The sequence below is a fragment of the Poromitra crassiceps genome (genome assembly GCF_964638095.1).
Source record: "Poromitra crassiceps genome assembly, chromosome: 14".
Lineage (NCBI taxonomy): Eukaryota > Metazoa > Chordata > Actinopteri > Beryciformes > Melamphaidae > Poromitra > Poromitra crassiceps.
The window spans coordinates 14,128,402-14,152,291 of record NC_139633.1 but is presented as its reverse complement, the minus strand read 5'-3'; the positions used below and the strand labels follow the sequence as shown (position 1 = coordinate 14,152,291).

Below are 23,890 nucleotides of genomic sequence, written 5' to 3'. Positions count from 1 at the left end.
CGGCTTGGAAACTTTTAGACTGAAGAAAATGCCACTAGTTTGTGGATATTAATGGGATTTTTGGCCAGTCTAAAAGGGGCTTTTGTGTGGGAGTGTGTTTCTGCCTCTTTGTGGCGTGGAAGTGTAATATTCTGTTACTGTTTGGCCTAGTTTAGTTCCTGACAAAGCATAGGAGTGTTATCCTGTCCTGTTTTGGCAGTAGGCTTCTGTATGTTTTCTGTTGTCTTTTGTTCCAAGTCCAGTAAAGTGACTTCAATGTTCCTCTGCCTCTGAGTCTTCTCTGCATTTGTGTCTGATCACACACACGGCGTAACAATGACACACAAGGTAATCGAGTAGGTATTGTGATTTGTAACGTTGAAGCTACTTCAGGTGAAATGTAAGGGGGAAGTCAGGGTGCAAGGGCTTTGTATATTTGACTGTGTACCTCTGAGTAGACTCCCAGCAGAGCGTCGGCTCTGGAGAAGAAGCCGTCCTTCAGGGAGATCACGATGATCTGCAGCTTCTGGGATTCCTCTCTGAAGAAGCTGGTCACCTGGATGCAACACAAACCCTCCATTATAGAGTACAGCAGGAAGGAGTCTGGAACACCTGGATGTTGCCACTTCCGGCTCTTGTGTGTAAAAGTCATTGGGATTTTTTTCTATGGGGATTTTGGTGAAATGCATGAAATAAGTTCTGTGGTTAACAAAGGTTTATGAAACAGCAAAGTGTGTGTTCAGCAAGATCATCTTCACACATGAGCACCACTCATGACTTTTGAAACATTTTCTGAAAATCACATAAAAAACTGCTGCTCATTTGTGAAGATGATCTTGCTAAACACAAACTTTGCTGTTTCAAAAAACCTTTGTTAACTACAGACCTTATTTCGTGCATTTAACCAAAATCCCCATGCAAAAATCCCATTGCCTTTTGAACCTACGAATCAGGAAGTGCAGGGACTTCTGGGTAAGCGGTACTCTATTGGTCCAGTCAAACAACATGGAGGCACTGGAGAGCTCCTGTTTAGACTAGGCTAGTGCATTCACAACTGCTGCAGTTTAGTAGTAGTCATCGACTACTAAACTGTAGCAGTTTAGTTCACGCTGCTATTTATTCCAGAACATGGTCTCTAGCACTAATGCAAACTGAGCTCATTGGATATTTGGTGTTCAGATAATCTGGTAAAATCCTTAAACGTGTCTAGAATTTAAACATATCTCAAGTCCCAGTTCAGGTCCAGTCGGGAAAATGTTTCATCTCCTGATGTGATACAAGTCGGTAATTTGCCATGGAAAAATTAATAACTTTTGGCGAAATGGGAAAATCCAACATGTGGAACTGGCAGTTTAAATTGGATTAAATTAAATTAATAAATGAAATAAAGTGGAACTGGCATATCTTGACAATTGTATAGTGTTGACTGAGGAATGCCAACGGCTGAGTGTCATCTAGTTATTGTTTTTCGGACCCTTTTTTGTCTCGCCACCCCCGGAGGTGGGAGGGTGAGACATAGGGATTACATTTTTCGTGTGTCTCTCTGTGTGAGTGTGTGGCCCAATCTCAATGTCCGCACTTACAGACTCACGGACTTTGAGGCGCGCGCCCGCGAGGTGTGCGAGGGCTTAGGGCTGTCCCACTGTGAAATCGTCAAGTGCATGAGGGCTCTCGGCAGACATTTTCGAGCCCTAAATGCAGACTTTCCGTAAGTCCGCAGCTCTGCAGACTTTGCCCGAGGGGATTTCCCACAGTTCATAGCATTGTGATGCTACATTTGGGTGCTACATACCGTGGTTACTAGGGGGTTTCCCGGAAGTGTGAAAGAAACGGTAAACACGATGGAAGGAGCAAATGTTAGCGCTACCAAAAAGAAGAAGTTCACATCTAGGTGTATACTTTTGTTGTTGTTGTTGTTGTTTTTTTGTCTGTTTTTGTTTTTTTGTCTTGTGAAGGGATGGGGTTGAGGGGTGGGAGGAAGGTGGCTGGAGCGGGTATATATATTTGTTTGTAAAATAATCTATTATGCTGTCACTGTTACAATCATTTGCAAACTGAAATGAATACAAAATATTGTAAAAAAAAAGTAAATGTAAGAGAACAAATCGGAGGAATACGGTAGTTGTACGGTTGGGAGGAAATTGTGCCGAATGAGAGGGCTGTTTGACGGTAAAGTAAAGCGCTGAAAATTGACAAAATAGACCGTGCATGTACACTAATATTGATTTGTTTAGGTGGGCGTTGTTTTAGGTGGCTAAATTACGTTTTAGTTCTTGGCCCCCTGTACTAAAGGTAAAGTCGGTAAAGTCCCACTGATTGTCACACACCTGAGTGTGCGAAATTTGTTCTCCGCATTTGACTCATCCCCTGGGGGAGCGGTGAGCAGCAGCAGTGCCGCGCTCGGAAATCATATGGTGATCTAACCCCCCAATTCCAACCCTTTGATGCTGAATGCCAAGCAGGGAGGCAAATGGGTCCCATTTTTATAGTCTTTGGTATGACTCGGCCGGAGATCGAACTCACAACCTCCCAGTCTCAGGGCGGACACTCAAACCACAAGGCCACTGAGCTGTCTACTAGAGAGATAGAGCTGTGGAGGCTGTTGCTTCAGAGTTCTGGGTCTCGATAGACGGTGCGCTCAGCGTCCAGAACACTGTACCTATTTCAGTTAGTGTATCGAACTAGCTGATAGGACCCCACTTCAAACAAACCAAACTATCCCTTTAAAGAGCTGGATGTGTGCTGTGTATTGAGGCATTTTGGACTGCGCCCGTTGGCAACGCCCCCTGGAAATAGAAATTGAACTGAGAGATTCCAGACTCATTAGCATTTGCAAAATGGTCTGGTGATGTGAGGATAGCAGGTTTGGTCTCCACGACAAATCTCACTGCAGACACAAAGTTGATGTGACCTTATTATGGATCAACTCCCACAGAAAGTTGTTTGAACTCTTGCCTTGCTGATGTTTGTGTTGTCCAGCGCTGCATCAACCTCGTCCAAGATGAGGAAAGGAGCCGGGCGGAAGCTGAGAGAAATTACACAAGCATCAGTCTGCTGATTGGTGCAAAGTGAACCACTGCTCTCTGTGTTCCCCAATGTGTATTCATATGAAATGGTGACCTAAACTTGAATGAACCCGAAAGATATGGCAAAACTGATTTTAAAATCACTTTAATCGTGGTGCATACATGTACCATGTACAATTCATATCTACGGGATGGAAAATTTTACCATGCTCAAATTCTCCTTTGGTTGTTGTAATCACCTTCAGTATTCACTTTTTCTCACTCTTAGCTGTATCTTGTTCTCTGCTTCTGTGATGACCCAATTTCCCAGTTTCATCTAATGTAAACTAATCCAGGCCAGGGGGCGTGACTGTGCAGCTGGTGTTACCTGTGGATGGTGAACACCAGGGGGCGTGACTGTGCAGCTGGTGTTACCTGTAGATGGTGAACACCAGGGGGCGTGACTGTGCAGCTGGTGTTACCTGTAGATGGTGAACACCAGGGGGCGTGACTGTGCAGCTGGTGTTACCTGTAGATGGTGAACACCAGGGGGCATGACTGTGCAGCTGGTGTTACCTGTGATGAACACCAGGGGGCGTGACTGTGCAGCTGGTGTTACCTGTGGATGGTGAACACCAGGGGGCGTGACTGTGCAGCTGGTGTTACCTGTGGATGGTGAACACCAGGGGGCGTGACTGTGCAGCTGGTGTTACCTGTGATGAACACCAGGGGGCGTGACTGTGCAGCTGGTGTTACCTGTGATGAACACCAGGGGGCGTGACTGTGCAGCTGGTGTTACCTGTGATGAACACCAGGGGGCGTGACTGTGCAGCTGGTGTTACCTGTGATGAACACCACGGGGCGTGACTGTGCAGCTGGTGTTACCTGTGGATGGCGAACACCAGGGGGCGTGACTGTGCAGCTGGTGTTACCTATGGATGGCGAACACCAGGGGGCGTGACTGTGCAGCTGGTGTTACCTATGGATGGCGAACACCAGGGGGCGTGACTGTGCAGCTGGTGTTACCTATGGATGGCGAACACCAGGGGGCGTGACTGTGCAGCTGGTGTTACCTGTGGATGGCGAACACCAGGGGGCGTGACTGTGCAGCTGGTGTTACCTGTGGATGGCGAACACCAGGGGGCGTGACTGTGCAGCTGGTGTTACCTGTGGCGAACACCAGGGGGCGTGACTGTGCAGCTGGTGTTACCTGTGGCGAACACCAGGGGGCGTGACTGTGCAGCTGGTGTTACCTGTGGATGGCGAACACCAGTGCGAGGGCGGCGATGGCCTTTTCCCCTCCAGACAGATTGTCCATGGCCATGAAGCGTTTCCCCGGTGCCACGCAGTTGTAGCTGATGCCACCCAGGTACGGCTCATCTGGGTTCTCTGCAGTCAGGATGGCCTGGAGGGGGCGCACAAACACACACACAACAGGACCGTTTACTGAATCTTGTCATTTGATGCATCTTGTCATTCTGTTTGCCTGTTCTTTGGACATTTTGGGTGTGTTTAAACCAAGCATGTTTAGAACCGTTCAATCCAACTCTGGAGCATTTTGGCTACTCCTTGAGTTCTGCAGAGTAAGAATGACACCTTTCAAACTCGGGTGGTACCAAATAACCGCACTAAGATGACTGAAAATATATCAGTCAGGGTGTATAAATATATATACTCTGAATATTAGTTTTAAGTTAAAACATCAATAGAAGTCTGGGAAGCTGGTCTTTGAAACAGAAATGTTTAACTCAGTCAAGTAAAGTTATGTATAAAGAACTTGACCACTAGATCACCCACAGAGAAAGGTGTGTGTGTCTTTGAGGTTGCGTTGCTTCACCTGGGCGCTGCTGTTCATGCACATTCTTTTGTAGATCTTGTCGATGACGACAACCACATGCTCAAAACACTCGTTAAACAGCTGGAAGCGCTGGGTCTTGACCTCCTCAAACTCCTGGCTGCACTTCCTGGTTGCTCTGGTGCTGGCATCGAACGCTAGACATGGGAGAGGCAACACAGCTTCATCTTTTTTTAAGAGGACTTCAGTTATACTCAATGTAATTACGACATCTAGATTTGGTGGAAATGTCATTTTTCAATTAACCACTCATACTCACAATTTTTAATCCATTTTCATGTGTAATAACTCATTACAACCAAACTACATTCAGCATATTATAAAAAGAGAGTCCAGTGCACAGAACACAAATTCCGAAGTTACAGGCTTTTTCCAAACCTTCATTTCAGCTAAATTGTTTTGTTTCTAATAAAACTTTGCCCCAAACCACCAATTTCCAAAGATCCAACATGAACATGCCCAAAGAATGGGAATAATTTAAACTAAACACAACCCCAATACCATGGTGCTTTGTTCATTGTGCAAAGCTGAAATGACATAATGCATTGTCAAATACCATTCATGTATTCCTGAAAAGAGAAGATACAAGCCTTAAAACAGCAGCAGGTCAAGTGCTATATGTAGCAAGATAATGCTATTGCGATTTGATTTAACACCAAATATTGCTGTACTTCGATACACTGATGTTTATTTAATCATATGTATGCTGAAATATAGTTTGGTTATGATGACTGCTCCACTTAATACTTTATTTCCCTTTAAAATCTAATAAGAAGATATTAAAGCTGCATTCAGCGATGTTTTTGTGTTCAAATAAGTGTTAAATGGCTCTATATTCTGACAGCAATCACTGAAATAGAGTGTTTGGTCAGTGACTTGAAACCCCCAACCCCCCACTGTCCTCTATCTCTCTCCTGTAGTCCTGCAGGCTGGGCGGACGTACTGTATCTCCGCAACCGTAACTCGTAGAGACTCATGGCGGCATTGGATTCGGGGTGAAAAAATACATCTACGGTAGTCCTTTAAAGGGATCGCGATTGGACCATCCCTTTCTTAGAAAATGTAAACTTTTCTCTGATTGGATAGTTTGTAGTCTTGCTGGCCAGCCTCCTCTCCCTTCCGTCCGAGGAGTCTGGCACCGCAGGTCTCCATAACTGGGAGAAACCATCCCCTGCTCTACTCTGCTCTCCCATTGGAGGCGTCGGTTTCAGTGGCAGCCGGATGTCCGCTCCCCGCTTAAGAAGCTCTGTCATTGGCTCCGACCATGTCAATCAGAGTGGCTTCCGCTCCCTCTTCCCTGTGTGTTGCTGTAAATAGTCCCCTGCCGCCTCAGGGAAAACAACAACGCTAACTAGCTAGCAAGCTAACGGCAGAAACCTACATGCTAGCTCGTTGCTACACGCTGAAAACGGCAAGTTGGATTGTTTGAAACTATTTTCCAAGGGCACTGCCGCTAAGCGCCGCCGATTGCAATCCCACTATGGAGACCTGCGGCGCCAGACTCCTCGGATGGAAGGGAGAGGAGGCTGGCCAGTGAGACTAGATAGTTTGAGGTCGGCGCCAATTTTGATCCAATGAGAGAAGAGTTGACATTTTCTAAGAAATGGAAGGTCCAATCAATCCCTTTAAACCAGTGGTTCTCAACTGGTGTAGCCTCAGGATCCACTATTTTCCTTGTCATGAAGTCGTTCCGATTTTTTTTTTAAACCACTCAAATTTATTGCACAAAAAATAGCGCATTAATTTAATACACAATGCCTTCATGCACTGTTATAAACCTCAAATGAACAAAAAAGTGCAACAGAAGTGCAACTAGGGCTAAAAACCAATTGAAATAAGGCAGATTTGAATTACAGGCCTATATGTTTTTAAATTTAAACAAGTCAAACTGGTCATGCTCAGAAAGTCTTATTTGAACTGTATGAAATATGAAATAAAAGGCAGACTTATCTTGAATTACATGCCTATATGTTTTTTTTTTTTTTTTTTATGTTTTTTTTCCCGATTTTTTATCCCATTTTTATCCCCCGTTTTAGTGCTCATTTGAATTACTCAATCCTGGTTGCTACTCCATCCTCTGCCGATCTGGGGAGAGCCGAGACTGATTCCATGCATCCTCCGAGACATGGGCAGTCAAGTCAGCCGCTTCTTTTCACCTGCCCGAGGAAGCTTCACCAGTAGGACATAGCACGTGGGAGGTTCACGCTATTCCAACCAGTTCCCCTCCCTCTGAACAGGCGCCCTTAACGATCAGAGGAGGAACCATATAAGCAACCAGGATGTTGCATGTTTTTGTGAAGGGGGTTCCTATATGAAGGAGACCCCCGGGAGGCACGGGGAGAACATGCAAACTCCACACAGAAAGGCCATTTTGCCAACCCCCACCCGGGTGGTGGGCACTCGAGGACATCCTATATGTTTTTAAACAAGTTAATAATAATAATAATAATAATAAAACAAGTTAACCTGGTCATGCTAATCCAGTTTCAATAGTCTGAATTGAACTAATATGAAATAAAAAGGAATCACAGGCAGGCTATATGCTTTTTAGTTAAACTGGTCATAACTTTTAATTAAACTGGGGCCATGCTAATCCAGTTTCAATCATCTGAATTGAACTAAAATTAAATATGAAATGAAAAGGCAGACTTCTCTTGAATTACAGGCTTCAGCTTGTTAAACAAGTAAAACTGGTCAGGCTAATCCAGTTTCAATAATCTGAATTTAACTCAAATGAAATATGATTTTATTTTTTGCCAATGTCCGCGACCCAATCAAAACGGCCCCGCGACCCACCTTTGGGTCGCGACCCACCAGTTGAGAACCGCTGCTTTAAACGACTATATATATTTTTTCACCCCGAATCCAACGTCGCCATCCCTGAGTCTCTACGAGTTACGATTGCAGAGATAGGGGGTTTCAAGTCACTGACCAAACACTCTATTTCAGTGATTGCTGTCAGAATATAGAGCCATTTAACACTTATTTTAACACAAAAACATCGCTGAATGCAGCTTTACCATGAGTTCTGTTCAATGAAGATGATATTTTTTCTTCTTCTTCTTTTTGGACTTTTTCTGAGATGGATACATGGCATTTTAGAAAAACAACGTACCCTGTGTCACTCCCTGGAACTTGTCCCTCGCCTCCCTCATCTTCTCCGGGGCTTTGAGGTTGGGGGTGGTGGTGCACTTCAGCACTTCCTCTGTGGAGGACACCAACTCCCTCAGCCTCCCCAGCTGGGCTTCCATCTGCTCCTCCTCCTGCAGATGCGCAGGAGGCACACACGCACACACACACACACACACACACACACTACATGTACTACATTGCTGATATCCCATTGTAGTAAACAACATTGAGAGAGAATAAGGACAAAGGTGGGGGAATTGAGTATATTTCCTGAATATCACAGTATTTCCTGTGGTATTGAATATGAATAATTGTTAAGTAAGACTGACCTAACTGGTATTTTGACAGGGCAGCATAATGCCCAAGCCTAGCATTGAGTGTTAAAGTGGAGGTCTCACCTTGAGCTCTGACCCCAGATCAGAGTAGTCGATGACGATCTGCATCTCTCTCTCATAGATGTCAATGGTGGCTTCAGTGCTTTCTGATTCGCTGCTCAGCTGCACAGACCAGAGGGTTCAATCACTGAAGACTTGACACCAAAAAGCCTTTCATTGTCTCTTTCAGCTTCCAAAACGTCTGTAGGTTCTCTAAGTCTTTGTTACTCTAATGGCGGGGTTCGGTCCGTTCAATAGTCGTCAATAGTTCAATATTTTCATTATACCGGTAAATGAACATTTAGGAAATCAGAAAATTGGGTACAATATTTTTTACATTATGACTCTCAGATAAATAGAAAATTGGGATCTTCTATTGTTTATCTAATATTCTGTTCTTTGTCATACGATCGGAAAAGTAGAATATCGGAAAATTGGATACCGGTAGTGCTGCACGATTAATCAAATCGCAATCCAGATGTCAGCACGTGCGATTACATAACCGCAAAAGGGTGCAATTATTATTCTTTTTTAACGTCTGTGTGTGTGTGTGTGCCTCCTCTAACTAACGTTACACGCGACGCAGCAAACACACGTTTCTCTGCCATCACACTGGACATCAACACTAGCGGGAGACTTCTCCCATGCAATCACGCAAATAAGTAATGTTATGCGCAGCAAGGTTACATAACATCTTACCATGAGGGAGAGAGAAAACATCTTGAATTGATTGATTGAATACTTTATTGACACAAGGTAAGTACAGCAAGGAAAAGTGCCTTTACGGTTGGTCAAATGGATAAAACACAAGAAAGCCAAAGGCTTGTTTCCATTGTGGTCCATTATACATGGCATCCATGATCGCTAACAGCTAGCGTTAGCTAAGCTAATAACTAGCCGTTCAGAAAAGCATGTAAACAGCCGTGTGATTAGTGAGAAAGTCAGTAAAATAAGGAGAGAGCTGCAGGTGCTTATGCAGAACTAGTGCACAGTGGGTAATGACCCGCTGTGATGAAGAATATAGCGAGATTAACAAGGGTGATAGCAGAGAAAACACTGTCGCAGCTGCCTGCAGCAGCACCTCCAGGCTTCTAGCTAGCCTGACGTCACATGACGCCTACATGGTCACTGATAAAGTCTGCAGATGCACGTTACCTCGCCTCTCAAAAAAAAGAGTCATGTGAGTTAGGGATGTCGACGGTTAATCGTTAACCGGTTAACCGCCGACAACGTCATTGGTCGGTTAAGCATGTCGGTCAAACGGTTAATTTGCATATTAAATTGGCATACAACGTGTTGCCAATATGGTGTTTTTTTCCCTCCTTCGCGGTAAGCAACAATGTTAACTAGCCTAAGTAGTTACTGTAGCAGCATTATATAGGAATTAAAAGCTCCTGCCACTGCCAGAACAACATTCATTTAGAGAAAGGCTTTTCCAAATGGAAAAGCAGTGTGCACTGCCACTGTCCGCCTCTCCCCCCGCGTGCGAGATGTGCTCTGTGATAAACTCAGCTCCACACATGCGCCACACCCCCGCCTCCCCTCTGCTTTGACCAGACGGGAGAAGACGCCCTGCCCTGTGCAGAGTCAGACTACAGCGAGCCAGTCAGTCATGCTCCTTCTGTGTTCCAGCCACTGTCATGATACCATGAGGTTACTTTCAATGACGCGTTTCAAAACAAGCTGCGTCTTCCACATCGATTCACTGAGGAATCCACACTTTTACCGTAAATTGAGTTCTCTCCGGGTCTGTCTGTCTCTCAGGTGTAATAATCCCACAACGATTACAGCAAGAGTGAGAATGCTCTTCTAAACACATCGGCTATTAATATATAATTATTTCTCTGCATCTCATATTAGATCGGTAAAAAGTTTGGACAGCCTGCCTCATTTGTTCATCCTCCCGAGTCCCGCAATGCTGACAGCTGTCAGCGTGCGGACTTGCTGCACTCGTCGTCATGTCGTGCAGCCGGACACACAGAGAGCATACAGCCCTCGTCGCAGATAAAGAGAGAGAGGGAGAAGCGTGGAGAGAAGCAAACTATTTTTTTGCACATCTCAAAAGCAGGTAAACCACTGTTGAATTAGTGAGAATGTCAGAAGGAGAGAGCAATAAGCGCTTCGTCAGTGCGCCCTGCAGCGTGAAGGCTTGGGGCGGTGTCTTGATGTGCTATTCAAAGTGGAAATTCGTTCAATTAGCGACACGTTTCGTTCTGAGCTTTTAAAATTAGTTTCTGCTGGTTTTATTAGACTATTTACGACACATGCAGTAAGATAATTCATTTAAGAATTGTGAGCGTGAGTATGGGTTTTTTCCCTCCGTATTTCCCCCTTCTGCAAATGCGTGCAGCTCCTCATAGCCTATCCGAGGAATGTTTTTGTTTAGATGGCTGGAGGATTTAACTTGTCTTCTCGTTTTGTTAATGTGTTTTTTTCTGCTTGTAGATGTAAAAATAAACGCTTTCTACTGAAAAAAAATCAAGCATTTGGTAGGCCTAAGGTTTAATGGGGCACAGACAGTAAAATAGCGCATTTTAATCTTCTCGGTTAACCGACAGTTGTCGGCTAATGAGTGTCGGTTGTCGGTCAAGAAAAATTATGATTTTCGACATCCCTAATGTGAGTATGGCGTTTAAGGCCATCTGTCACTACAAAAGAAACTAGAACGACTGCACCGTGGATTTATGCCTCCGCCATTTGAGGCAAATTAGATGAAATTCCGTCAAGACATTGCTGAGATATCGCGTTAACAAGCTTGAAAATGGCATTCGAGAGGTCACAGTGACCTTGACCTTTGACCACCAAAATGTAATCAGTTCATCCTTGAGGCTAAGTTAATGTTTGAGGCAAATTTGATGAAATTCCGTCAAGGTATTCCTGAGATATGGCGTTAACAAGCTTGAAAATGGCGTTGGAGAGTCACAGTGACATACGTACGTAGGGACAACCCGGATCCATAATGCCTCCGGCCTGGCTATCCCAGTCTGAGCCATCTTCTATGTGCTGTAACCAGAGATGGGAAGTAACAAAGTACAAATACTTTGTTACTGTACTTAAGTAGATTTTTCGAGTATCTGTACTTTACTTGAGTATTTAATTTTCTGACGACTTTTTACTTTTACTCGTTACATTTTAACACAAGTATCTGTACTTTTACTTGTGTACATTTTCAAAACAGGTTCGTTACTTTTGTTTAAATGCACGAGGATGTAATTCAAAAACGAGTAGAAACGGGAGAACGGAGCAGAAGTAATAGACGAGTTTCCCAGCGCTGCTGATAAAAGCTCATTCCAGCTCCGCCAATAGTATGACTTGGCACTCCTCCGGGGCGTGGACAAAGAAGAGAAACACGGATTTTCTCTGAGGGGAGACACACGCAGACATTAGGAGCCGTGCAGACAGCCAGCACTTATTAGCGCTCCTCTTTTTGCAATTCATTCTCTATAAGTACGCGCTTAGCGCGCATCTCTTTCAAGAAGCATTTCATCGCGTTTAAAAGCTGGTGGTGTTTTTTTTAGCGCAGCGCTGTGGGCGCTGAAAGCTGAGGAAAGTTTAACAGGAAAAGCGCCCTGCTCCTCTTCACTCCTCCCACCTCGAGTCTTCTCCCAGGAGAGGAGGATTTTCATCTTGCTGCTTCCAGAGTTGCCAATCATCTGGCTTTTCCAAGGGTTCTTTTTTAAATAACCGCTCCCTGCATTCAGTTTGTGCACTGTCAACATTCAGCTAATATGGAATATGGTGGTGTTCTAACACCAGAGACAGTTCTGTCTTAATAATAAACCTTGAATTTGTGAATGTGATCAACCTGTGGACATTCAGTTCCTTATCCATTAGGTATCAGTATCATATCAGTCTCGAGTATTGTGATACTGCACTTTGTAAGGGACACCTTGTATCCAGCAGTTAAACTTGTCTAACTATTTGCACATTCATATATCATGGAAATATTAATGAGGGAGGACTAGATATGATTTTAATGGGTTTTTTTTGTGTGGAAAAACCATAGCACACTATTTAAAGTAGAGTTTTAAGATGTGTAAAACATTTGTAGGGGATCTTTTATCCTCAAATTATATTCTATGATGTGAGGTTCAGTCATTCAGAAAGATACGGTAAAAATACTTTTACTTTTACTCGTTGGGTACATTTCAGAGCCTGTACTTTTTTACTTTTACTTGAGTAAAATAATTGAATCAGTACTTCTACTTTTACCGGAGTAGTTTTTTACACAAGTAACTGTACTTCTACTTAAGTACAGAATGTCAGTACTTTTCCCATCTCTGGCTGTAACACAGTACTGCAGTTCCTATTTTTCTGGTGTTTCTTTTTTACATGTTTGGGAATGGGACAGGCAAATGTCTCAAACATAGACTGATTTCACAGGATGTTGTGAAGAGTACATAGCTATCTAATTTGTAAAGATTTTATTATAAAAAATATATACCGTATACGCTGTATTCTGTTCTTAAAATGTTTTATTGTTTTTAAAGAAAATTTTATTTCAAATCGTTTTATTTATTTAGTTTTAATATATTTAATGTATTTAAGTCTGTGATATGTGAAACCGTGGTATTTTTGTCCAAGGTTATCATACCGTCAAAAACTCATGCCGGCACATCCCTAGATACCATTTGTTTATTATATCACAATCACAAATCGGAATATTGTCCACCATAATCGCAAATCGCACCTTTACCCCAAATCGTGCAGCACTAGATACCGGCTTCCTACACAATCACCATCTCAAAATTCTATGCTTTTTCCAGACTTTGATGTTTGACCTGAATTAATTCAGTGGAGACAAAGGACAGTCACTTCTCAAAACACATGCCTACAGTATGGCCTACCTGCACCTGACTGATCTCATCCAGGCTCCCTGACTGCAGAGTGATAGGCATATTCTGGATCTTGCAGTCGAGCAGCAAGTTGTGTCTGGCCATCCTTTTCTGCTCCAAGGCTGTCTCCACAGAGATCACCTCCTTCTGCTGCTTCACCAACTCTCTAGAAGAGACAGAGAGAAAACACTTTACCATCTCAAAATTCTCTACTTTCAAAGCATTCATTGCCTGTATTTTGGCCACTTTGAACAGTCTGTGTTATGTCCCACTCCAACATCGTCTTTGAACAAATACATTGAATCACAGAAGCAAGACACTGCTACTAGTACTTGTTGGTCTCCTGGAGGCTCTGGGTCTTCTGTTCCAGCTCAGCCTTGGCTTGGCCCACCTGGCTCTTCTTCAACAGCAGTTGGTTCTTCAGCTCAAGAATTTTGTCCTGAATCTCCTCCACCAGCAGCAGCAGCTTCTCCTCCTCCTGGGAGGGAGTGCAAACATCAGGCTGAAAAAGGCTTGCATGGCCTAAGGCCGAATTCACATACAATCCGTCGAGACGTATTGTAGTCCGGCTGTAGTACGTCTGGGCTGGGCGGATCTCACTTCACCCCCCCTTTCTGCCTTCTCCCCTTCAAAACCAGCATGTGTACGAGCGAACCAGGAAAAGATGAGTGCTGAGGTAGGCAGCTTTCATTGACAAACTAAGCAAACTAGGGGGGGGGGGGGGGGGGGTCTAGATTGACCAGCGGAGCATGATGTAGGGCTGCATCCCCCAAAACGTGGATGGCCCTGAGTTCTCTAACCCTAACCCTCTCGCCATAAGACCTCTGTGTGTTTAGTTCTCTCGCCATACAACCTCTGTGTGTTTTTCACGCATACCCCTGCGTCACTCGCCCACTGCAGGAGCCTGACGGACTCCCCCCATTGACTATGAATGGAGCGCGGCGAGGACAATGCGAGCATCAGATTGTATCTGAATGGGCCCTAATGGTCAGCGAAAGGTCACAGGTTTGATTCCCACAATAGCTGATGTGTGTTCATCAAAAGCCAAGTGTCCAATGAAACCCTAGAGTCACTGACTCATTCTAAATGAAACCCTAGTCACTGACTCATTCTAAATGAAACCCTAGTCACTGACTCATTCTAAATGAAACCCTAGAGTCACTGACTCATTCTAAATGAAACCCTAGTCACTGACTCATTCTAAATGAAACCATAGTCACTGACTCATTCTAGTCACTGACTCATTCTAAATGAAACCCTAGAGTCACTGACTCATTCTAAATGAAACCCTAGTCACTGACTCATTCTAAATGAAACCAGTCACTGACTCATTCTAAATGAAACCCTAGTCACTGACTCATTCTAAATGAAACCCTAGTCACTGACTCATTCTAAATGAAACCCTAGTCACTGACTCATTCTAAATGAAACCCTAGAGTCACTGACTCATTCTAAATGAAACCCTAGTCACTGACTCATTCTAAATGAAACCCTAGTCACTGACTCATTCTAAATGAAACCCTAGAGTCACTGACTCATTATAAATGAAACCCTAGTCACTGACTCATTCTAGTCACTGACTCATTCTAAGTCATTTTGGATGAGAGCATCTGTCTGAGAATTTGACAGGGTTACCAAACCTTCTTAAACATCAAAGGACTTGTCAAGGACTTTTGAGGCCCAATTCACTGAAATTCAAGGACTCAACAACATGGGATAGTTTGAGATCCAGATCAACTTTCTTGAGGCAGGTGGCACATGAAACAAAGATGCACAGACAGTGGGAGACACACATGCAGACACCGGAATGTAGAATATTTACTAACGTTAAGTAAAATAATATAAAGGATGTCAATTTCTAATCTTGGACCTGGCCTTGATTTTTTCCCTTCCTGAAATTCACAAACACAAAAGATTTGAAGGAGCCGTGGGAAGCCTGAGCCTGTGTTTACCTCTTTCTGCTCAGCCATGGCTTTCTCCTCCTTGATCACAGTCTCCTCTAGCTTCTGGAACTTCTTCTTCTGCTGATCCAGCTCCTCTTGTCCGTACTCCAGCTGGGTGTTCAGCAAGGTGCGCTGGCTCTCAAACTCCAGCCTAGAGGGAGTGGGAGAGATGGGTATAGCAAGAGAATACATGAGGGCCAAAGTTTTCAAAGCTCTTAGCTAGGGCTGCTCAATTAATCAGATTTTAATCTCAATTACAATTTTGGATTCCCACAATTATGAAAACAAGATAATCGAGATAAAACATTTTTTTTTTATATATTATTTATTTTAGTTAGCCTATCTAAAAACAATAATACCTTTATTTCTTTGTTTTTCCCTTAAATTATATTTAAAGTTCAAAGACATCCAGTATTAAAAACACACATTTTTTCAAGTTAAATAAATGCATGATGTTGCCAAAGTCAATGAGTAATCGCGTTAAATAATCGTGATCTATTATCAGTCAAAAATAATCGCGATTATGATTTTTGCCATAATCGAGCAGCCGTAATTTGCGAGCTGCTGACGATAGGATAATGCCATCTATCCCCACATTTTAGCGCTGAAACGCCTGCTTTGGCATGTGGCACACCTATACCCAGTACAATTATAACAGGCATGCACTTGTGCTCGCCCCAATTTGCATTGCGCATGGCGTTAAAAGAGCGCAAACGCTATATTAGAGATTTTGTGAAGATAGGGCCCTATGGGTTTTAGTCATTTTCTTTAGTATATATCTGCAGAAGTACTGTACCTATAGTTTTCACAAGACCACACAAATTTCACATAATGGATATCACCTATAGGCTACTTGATAATCTCTTCTCTTGATGCCTTATAAAACAAAAAATTCCCATTAAATAAGAAAATAAGGTTTCCCATTAAAAAATAAATTAGTATGCTATGAATCAACCATTTAATCTGTGCATCTCCTTTCTATTTGTTCTGCTGGTCTATTTTAATTCAAAAATTAAACTAGAGGTTTCCCGTGTTCTTATGTGCATTATGTGGGGTCTCATAGTTAGATTACTACTTTAATGTTTATTGTAAAAACCGAACTTTATCGTGCTTTTATTTTTGAAGTCAAAAACAATAAACCGGAAGTGACATTGTGAAAATTCACAGAGATTTTTACGTTACACTTTAAATGTTAAACTTTAAGGCAGTGTGGATTACGGGACACGTAGCAACGTGTTGTCTGCTAAATTGAACAGAAAGTGTTTTAGCTTCTTGCAGGCTAACGGCTAATTGTAGAGCTAACGCAGTCAGACAGTGAATGGGCGAGCGATGTGGTGTGTGTGTGCAGTTAACCCTATCAGCTGATTATTACTGACCTGATAGCTTTTTATTTCTCCTCACAAAGCACTCCAGGCAGAGATGCAAACAAACACACTGTTATAGTGAACACTACAGCCAAGCTTCTCTGCATGCATTAAAACAGCTGTGTGAGCCTGATGCTGGCTTGCTACTTTGAGGTTAATGTCACATCGCATGCCGTAGGTGTAAAGTGGTATCGGGCACGCGGCCGTGTCAGTATCGGGCGAGTACGAGTACAGCAAAATAGGCCGGTATCGGCTCCGATACCCTAATAGATACTGGTGCAAATTCTCTGTACCGTTTCTTGTCCACCTCTGTCTGCTGTTTCAGGTTCTCCTGCTCATACTCCCTGATGTTGTCCACACCAATCTCAGCGCAGAAGTCAGCAAACACCACATCCTCCATCTGAACACACAGAGCATCAACACAACTGCTGACGTGTTCAAATTACATTTGGGAAATTGCTAGCAGCTACTAGACATACATTAATAAAGCCACTCGGGTAGGTCAGCCTTCATCCAGAGGTTCTTTTACATTTGGAAAATCATATTTCATTGATGAATTCCCAGCCCATCAGCCACTGTGGTCACCAGGATCCCTCAATAGATGCCCTTTATGTTATCCCTGTAGGCCAGTCTGGTTTGACCGTGTGACACCCTAAAAAAGACGTGTGACTCTCACTCCCAACATGTGACTCCCTGATGTAGGTGCTCATGCACAGAATGGTTAACTGTGACACCAAACCAGTGACCAACTATTTATTTGATTCCAAGGTATTTCCTACCTTTACTGATAATGGAGGCACTGTAGGCTGGGGAAAAAGTTCATTATTTTGTCAAAAGAATCATTGTGTCTACTAATTTATTGCAAAAGAAATAAATGAATTGTGCTTGGGATTGAACCCAGATTGAGAGCCCTTACTACAAGCCGTACCAATGTGCTTAAATAGCTTGTGGGGGGAAATTGCTGACAGATGTACCTGGTCGATCCTGTCTCTGATCTTCTTCATCTGGGCCTCCGTCACTTCCACACTCTCCAGCTGCATCTGGACCTGAGACTCCACATTTGCTAACTCACTTTCCATACGAGAGATTTCCTGCACACATTTACAAACACATGACAATAACTCACTTTCCACACGAGAGATTTCCTGCACACATTTACAAACACACGACAAGACAGAGCATAAACACAACATCTGAAAGGCCTGAATAATAGGGCTGTGGCGATTCACTTATCTCCCGATTCGATACTATCACGATTCTTGGGTGCCGATTCGATTTATATTGCGATTCTTAAGTATTGCGATTCTACGATTATTGCGATTCGATATTACGATTTATTGCGATTTTTGTTTATTTTTTTCTTTTCTTTTTTCAGTTTGTTTGCTTTTTTACACTAGATTAGAACATGGGAAAAGTTGAATCATACACTAGAGACTGTATATTATATCATGAGTAGGGCTGGGCGATATAGTTAAAAACAGGGGCGGACTGGGATCATAATTCAAGCCGGGCATTAGATACCAAGCAGGCCAGGCCAATATGGGCCGACGCGCGTGAAATTTGGGCCGTTTGAAGCCAGATTTGGGCCGTTTGAAGTCCAATTTTACAATGAGATGCACCCACTTTAAACAAAAAGGGAAGCACGCACATCTCCGTAAAAATTTACAGGTGCTGGACTCAAAAATACACACCATAGAAAGAAGAGGAAGTCCGCACACTGTTGACGCTCCAGCGACCACAATTTTAATTAAAATTGTGGTCGCTGGAGCGTCAACAGTGTGCGGACTTCCTCTTCTTTCTATGATGCACCCACTTTAACCCTGAAGTGTAATTATTACTTCAGACTAACTAATAAAGTAATAAAACCACTAGTAAACCAGTAGGCGGCGCCTGGCCTGCTGTTCAGTGAGTGGCCTGACTGCGGGCACCAAAAAAAAAAAAAAAAAAAAAAAAAAAAATTGCGATTATCGATTCTGGAATAAAAGATCGATTCAAAAAATCGTGACATTAAAAATCGCGATACTTAGGTGAATCGATTCCCCCCCCCCACCCCTACTGAATAAAGAGCTATTATTGGGGTATTTGTCTCAAGGGTTAAAAATGTGCTTAGCACAAGGTATACTTTTAATATTTTTCATAAAGGTTTTCCTGGTGTGGGATGTGTTCCTTTCATCCTTTCATATGTACTTGTAAACACTACTGTACATACCAATGCCAGTCCTCTCTCAGCAGAAGATCTCATGTTTGTTCTGACTGCATGTTATGTTGGCTAGCTGTGCTTGCAGCTAGCCAAACTGGTGAGTTTGGACAATATGTCTCTGTTGCCACGACAGCCCCTGTACACCAATTGTACTTTATGAGGAAAGTGATTGTGATATTGCGTCTGATACCTGAAGTTCTGGTTTACACACATGAACCTGAACCAAGTGAATGAACACTTTCTCAGCTATATGCTGCATTATGTGGAATCCAGTTTGTGTGGTCCTACCACCTGGCAGTTGTAGATGTTCTTCTTGCGGAGGTTCTCCAGGTCGATGTTGGCGTATTTGAGGCGGGTCTGACAGCCTTCAGCCTGAGCCTTGATCTGGTTCAGCTCCGCCTCCTTCTGCCTCAGCTGCATCAGACCCTGTCATGGCATCATAACACAATGTTACTGCTTCCAGTGTGCAAAATATTAAGCACCATAGATATTATATTACTATATATGGGTCACCGCAGGCTCCACCAATTCCAACAAATGGTAGCAGCAAGTCTCCTAAATTGTCACGTGACTCCAATAGACTAGAGCCCGACCGATATTATCGGCCCGCCGATATTATCGGCCGATATTGGCGATTATTGATATATCGGTATCGGTAAAAAAAAAAAAATTATCGGCCGTTTTTTTTTTTTTTTTTTTTTTAAATATATATATATATATATAAGTTATAGATAGCATGGACAGCATGTTGTGTATATTTGATATTTTTTCTTAACTATTTGTTCTATTGTGTTTTTGTATTTCTAGTTATTTATAATTATTAAATTCCCAGTTAAGTTTACTGTTTCATTGCATTGAGTTTATTAATAAGCTGTAAAATATCCTGCCTACATCACATATTTCAATTCATGTCAACTCAATCATATCTTTGTCAAGTGTTTGATATTTGAGGGTTGCTGATGTGGTGCCTCCTCTGGTCGTTAAGGGCGCCTGTTCGGAGGGAGGGGAACTCGTTGGAATATCGTGATCCTCCCACGTGCTATGTCCTACCGGTGAAGCTTCCCCTGTCAGGTGAAAAGAAGCGGCTGGCTAACTGCCCATGTGGAAGCATGGAGCCAGTTTTCGGCTCTCCCCAGATCGGCAGAGGGTGGAGCAGCAACCAGGATAAATAAATAAAAAATTAGCACTAATGGGGGATTAGCACTAATGGGGGATAAACATTTGATGATAAAAACAAAAATAAAATAAAATAAAAATATCGGCTGATATTATCGGTATCGGTAATTTTTTATTCCCTAAAATCGGTATCGGTATCGGTTTCAAAAATCCCATATCGGTCGGGCTCTACAATAGACCCAGACCTGCTGAAAGTCTCCTAAGTGGGCGTGTCCGTGGAAAACCATGGGCAAAACCCACGTGACAAAATGACAGGAAGTGAGTTGAAGTTGGGCCGTTGGGCAGTGGATTCAAGTACTTTTAAGGCTTGGAAAGTTGGGATGATATGATTTACATAATAATAATAATAAACAACTATAATTTGGAGGTGCCACTCTCATGCAAATGTAGTTGGCTGGTAATGTAGTTGGCTGGGCCTAAGCAGACTTAGGACACGTATGTTGACTTACACGCAACTCGCCAGTCAGTTTGTCCTTGCGTTCCTTCAGCTGTTTCATGTCCTTCTCATCCCAGCAGCGGGCTTTCGTCCGCAGGTCCTTGGAGCCTCCAGAAATCACCCCTGACTTTGCGAACAAGGTCCCATCCAGAGCCACCGTCTATGGGGAAAACATCTGATCAAACATCTGTAATGGTAGTACTGCCCAAGGTCTTGCTCTATACGGTTTTATGGGCATTATAATGTCTCTACTTGTTCTGATGATGATATCATGCCATTGAGTATCTGGGATTTGGCAGAAGGAGACTTTGGAAGCTATCTGAGACACGTTTCCCTGTGTCAAACATCTATCCTCTTGCAGTATGAATATTGCAGTAGTCAATATAGCCTTTTTATTAACTACTAATACAATTACAACTAATGAAACAGCAGCTGTAACTGTAAGACTACAAACTCAAACTATTTTGTCTATGTTCACAATACAACTAGGTTGATAAACAGCAAAAAAATGCCTAAATGACAGATGTTCCTAAATACAAATAGGTCTAGTTGTTGTACTTTGTAAGTCTACTGTTACCAACTACAGTATATGACCATTTTCTGCCAAGATTCTTTGGCTACTGGTGTATACCTGCACACACTGTCAAAACAAAGAGGTGTGTGGCGCAAATTGACCACTAGTGAACTCTAGTGGGAACGGACAGAAAAGCACAAGTGCAGGTTTGGACTGAGTCACGTGACTCGGGAGTTGGACTATAAGGCCATAACGTGGCCATGTTCTGGCCTCGCTGATTCAGTCTCGTGTCCCGTCTGGGCACGAGAGTACACAGCTGCCGCTGCATCAGCTAGTTAGCCACGCCATGTTAGCTAGCCCACAACATGCTCTATATCGTTAGAGATTAAGAAATAAATGGCTGCAGTGACATGCAGGGCCAACCTGAGATCACAATCTCTCTCCTTTCCTCTCATTTCTACAGGTGTACCTTTTGTTGCTAGAGCTGTACCTTAAAGGATCATTTCAGGTTTTTTCTACCTGGACCCTATTTTCCACACTGTGTGTGTCTAAGGGACTCATCGTTGAAAGGGAAAAATTATACGCACATCACGTATACAGGTGCAAGGCTATAGCAAAAGAGCTCAGACAAATGAAAAAAGGTAGAGCCTGCACACTTACTCCATGCTGTATAGTTTATTGGGAACAAGAATGGACTCATCGTGACATCATTTTTTCAAATTGGTTGAGTACTCACCGAGATAGCCTTGTTTACAGCTCGAGCAATATCGTCAAACAACTACCAGTGTAACCCAGTCGGGCATTTGTGCACCGTCATTCCACGTTCGCTAAAACTGCTTGTTTTGCCGCTGGGAGACTCAAACTGTCATTATAGTGTTTGGCAACATGGAAACGACTCTATACATGAATATTATTCTCCAGAGTTTACTGCCGGACAGAGAAAATTGGCGTATGAAGAGGCGGGGAGAGAGAGAGAGAGAGAGAAGGAGCAGAATTGTCTCCAGCACAGCGCTGTTGATGAGAGTGGAAATCCTCCGTGTTGACACAGCACGAGCTTCCCTGCTCCTCTCGCTCTCTCCCTCTCTCCTCGCCTGTTCACACCCATTTTCTCTGTCAGGAGAATAATATTCATGTATAGAGTCGTTTCCATGTTGCCAAACACTATAATGACAGTTTGAGTCTCCCAGCGGCAAAACAAGCAATTTTAGCGAACGTGGAATGACGGTGCACAAATGCCCGACTGGGTTACACTGGTAGTTGTTTGACGATATTGCTCGAGCTGTAAACAAGGCTATCTCGGTGAGTACTCAACCAATTTGCAAAAATTATGTGTGGAAAATAGGGTCCAGGTTGGAAAAAGAAAACGAAATTATCCTTTAACTTTGTACCTTTTTTCATGACAGTGTAGTGTGTTTATGTTTAGTCTACTGTCATACAGTATGTAATGTCTACACTCTGTGAAGTCCTGTATGTTTAGTCCTACACCTAGTGTGTCAGTCCTGTGTTGTGTGCAATGTGCCAGCAGCACCGACGACGAACCAAGGCCGGCTCACCTTAATGCGGACCGGCCCATCGTAGGCCACGCTCTGGGCCTCTTTGATGCTCTCACATACCAGGGTGTTGCCACAGACAAACTGCACCACCTTCTTCAGCTGGGGGGCAAGTGTTGAAGAGTTACACTGCACCACATCCACCAACATCTTGGCTCCTTGCACTTCTCTCAGCCGCTCATTCAGAGGACTCACCTGGACACAGTAGGGATGTGATTAGTGATAGGGATGCACCCATCCACATTTCTTCAGTTCCCATCCGGTTCTGATACCTGAATTTGGATATCTGCCAATACCGATATTATGCCGATACCATAGCAATTATTTCGTGAATATACAGTATAGACACAAATTTGTCCAATTGAAGAAAAAAGGAAAGAAAAATACAACTTGAAAAAGCACTACTAGAACGACCGCACCGCAGATATATGCCTCCACCAACGAGGGAGCAGTCGACATCCAGTCTGTCCAGACTTGACCACCAAAATCTAATCAGTTCATCCTTGAGTCCAAGTGGACGTTTGAGCCAAATCTGACGAAATGACATGAAGGCGTTCCTGAGATATCGCGTTAATGGACGGATGGACGGACAACCCGAAACCATAATGCCTCCGGCTCGGCTATCGCCAGGGAGGCATACAAATATACAAGGCAAAGAAGGATACTTATATATCAAATCTGAACTATTTAGGCATTGCTGCTTTAGAGAAGGGCCCTCTGCCTGTAGCTGCCTCTTACTAAGAGACATAATTAGTATTTGGTAATCAATTAGCCGAAATTGTAACATAGCAACGTTGGTCCAAAACGTTGCTATTTTACAATTTTCTGTGAGACTGTGTTGGCAGTACAGAGAGCCGAGGATTGCACCAAGAGAGAACCAGTTTTACTGTCTCGCTATGTATGATTGAACTCTATATGATATGATGAATGAACTCTACCATAATGTTACTGCTATCATCTGATGCCCACATCAGAAAGGGGAAGAGAGAGACGCAGCGATAAGAACACGGCAACACGGACAACTTCTCAGTAATCCCTTTAGCCTTCGTGTCATTACAAGTTGCTGTCTTGCTTTTTGGTGTTTCAAGAGCAAATACAGTATCTCCACTCTACGGACATGTTGTTGTCGAGTTACACCAGCCTGCTGTAGGCTAGCGCGCTGGTAACTGTGGGAGTTACAGCAACCTGCTGTAGGCTAGCGTGCTGGTAACTGGGAGTTACAGCAGCCTGCTGTAGGCTAGCGTGCTGGTAACTGGGAGTTACAGCAACCTGCTGTAGGCTAGCGCACTGGTAACTGGGAGTTACAGCAACCTGCTGTAGGCTAGCGCACTGGTAACTGGGAGTTACAGCAGCCTGCTGTAGGCTAGCGCGCTGGTAACTGGGAGTTACAGCAGCCTGCTGTAGGCTAGCGCGCTGGTAACTGTGGGAGTTACAGCAACCTGCTGTAGGCTAGCGTGTTGGTAACATGTCTCATGTTACGTTGGGCTCAGCGCGAGCCATGTGGCTGGATCCCATGGCACACACACA

The 23,890-nt window shown here is 43.4% G+C and overlaps 1 protein-coding gene across 1 annotated transcript in view; it reads right to left on the bottom strand.

Annotated features, from left to right (window-relative positions):
• Window positions 1–23,890, bottom strand: part of smc1b (structural maintenance of chromosomes 1B) — a gene marked incomplete at both ends in the record, with an annotated part of 43,380 nt that overhangs the window by 1,708 nt on the left and 17,782 nt on the right. Inside the window, 14 exons of the mRNA XM_083650622.1 lie at window positions 428–535; window positions 2,935–3,004; window positions 4,238–4,389; window positions 4,822–4,976; window positions 7,955–8,102; window positions 8,370–8,468; window positions 13,193–13,346; window positions 13,513–13,658; window positions 15,133–15,274; window positions 16,781–16,887; window positions 17,462–17,578; window positions 18,976–19,113; window positions 20,313–20,459; window positions 22,367–22,558. Of these exons, the coding sequence (XP_083506748.1) occupies window positions 428–535; window positions 2,935–3,004; window positions 4,238–4,389; window positions 4,822–4,976; window positions 7,955–8,102; window positions 8,370–8,468; window positions 13,193–13,346; window positions 13,513–13,658; window positions 15,133–15,274; window positions 16,781–16,887; window positions 17,462–17,578; window positions 18,976–19,113; window positions 20,313–20,459; window positions 22,367–22,558 (1,875 nt within the window). The remainder of the gene's footprint in view (window positions 1–427; window positions 536–2,934; window positions 3,005–4,237; window positions 4,390–4,821; window positions 4,977–7,954; window positions 8,103–8,369; window positions 8,469–13,192; window positions 13,347–13,512; window positions 13,659–15,132; window positions 15,275–16,780; window positions 16,888–17,461; window positions 17,579–18,975; window positions 19,114–20,312; window positions 20,460–22,366; window positions 22,559–23,890) is intronic.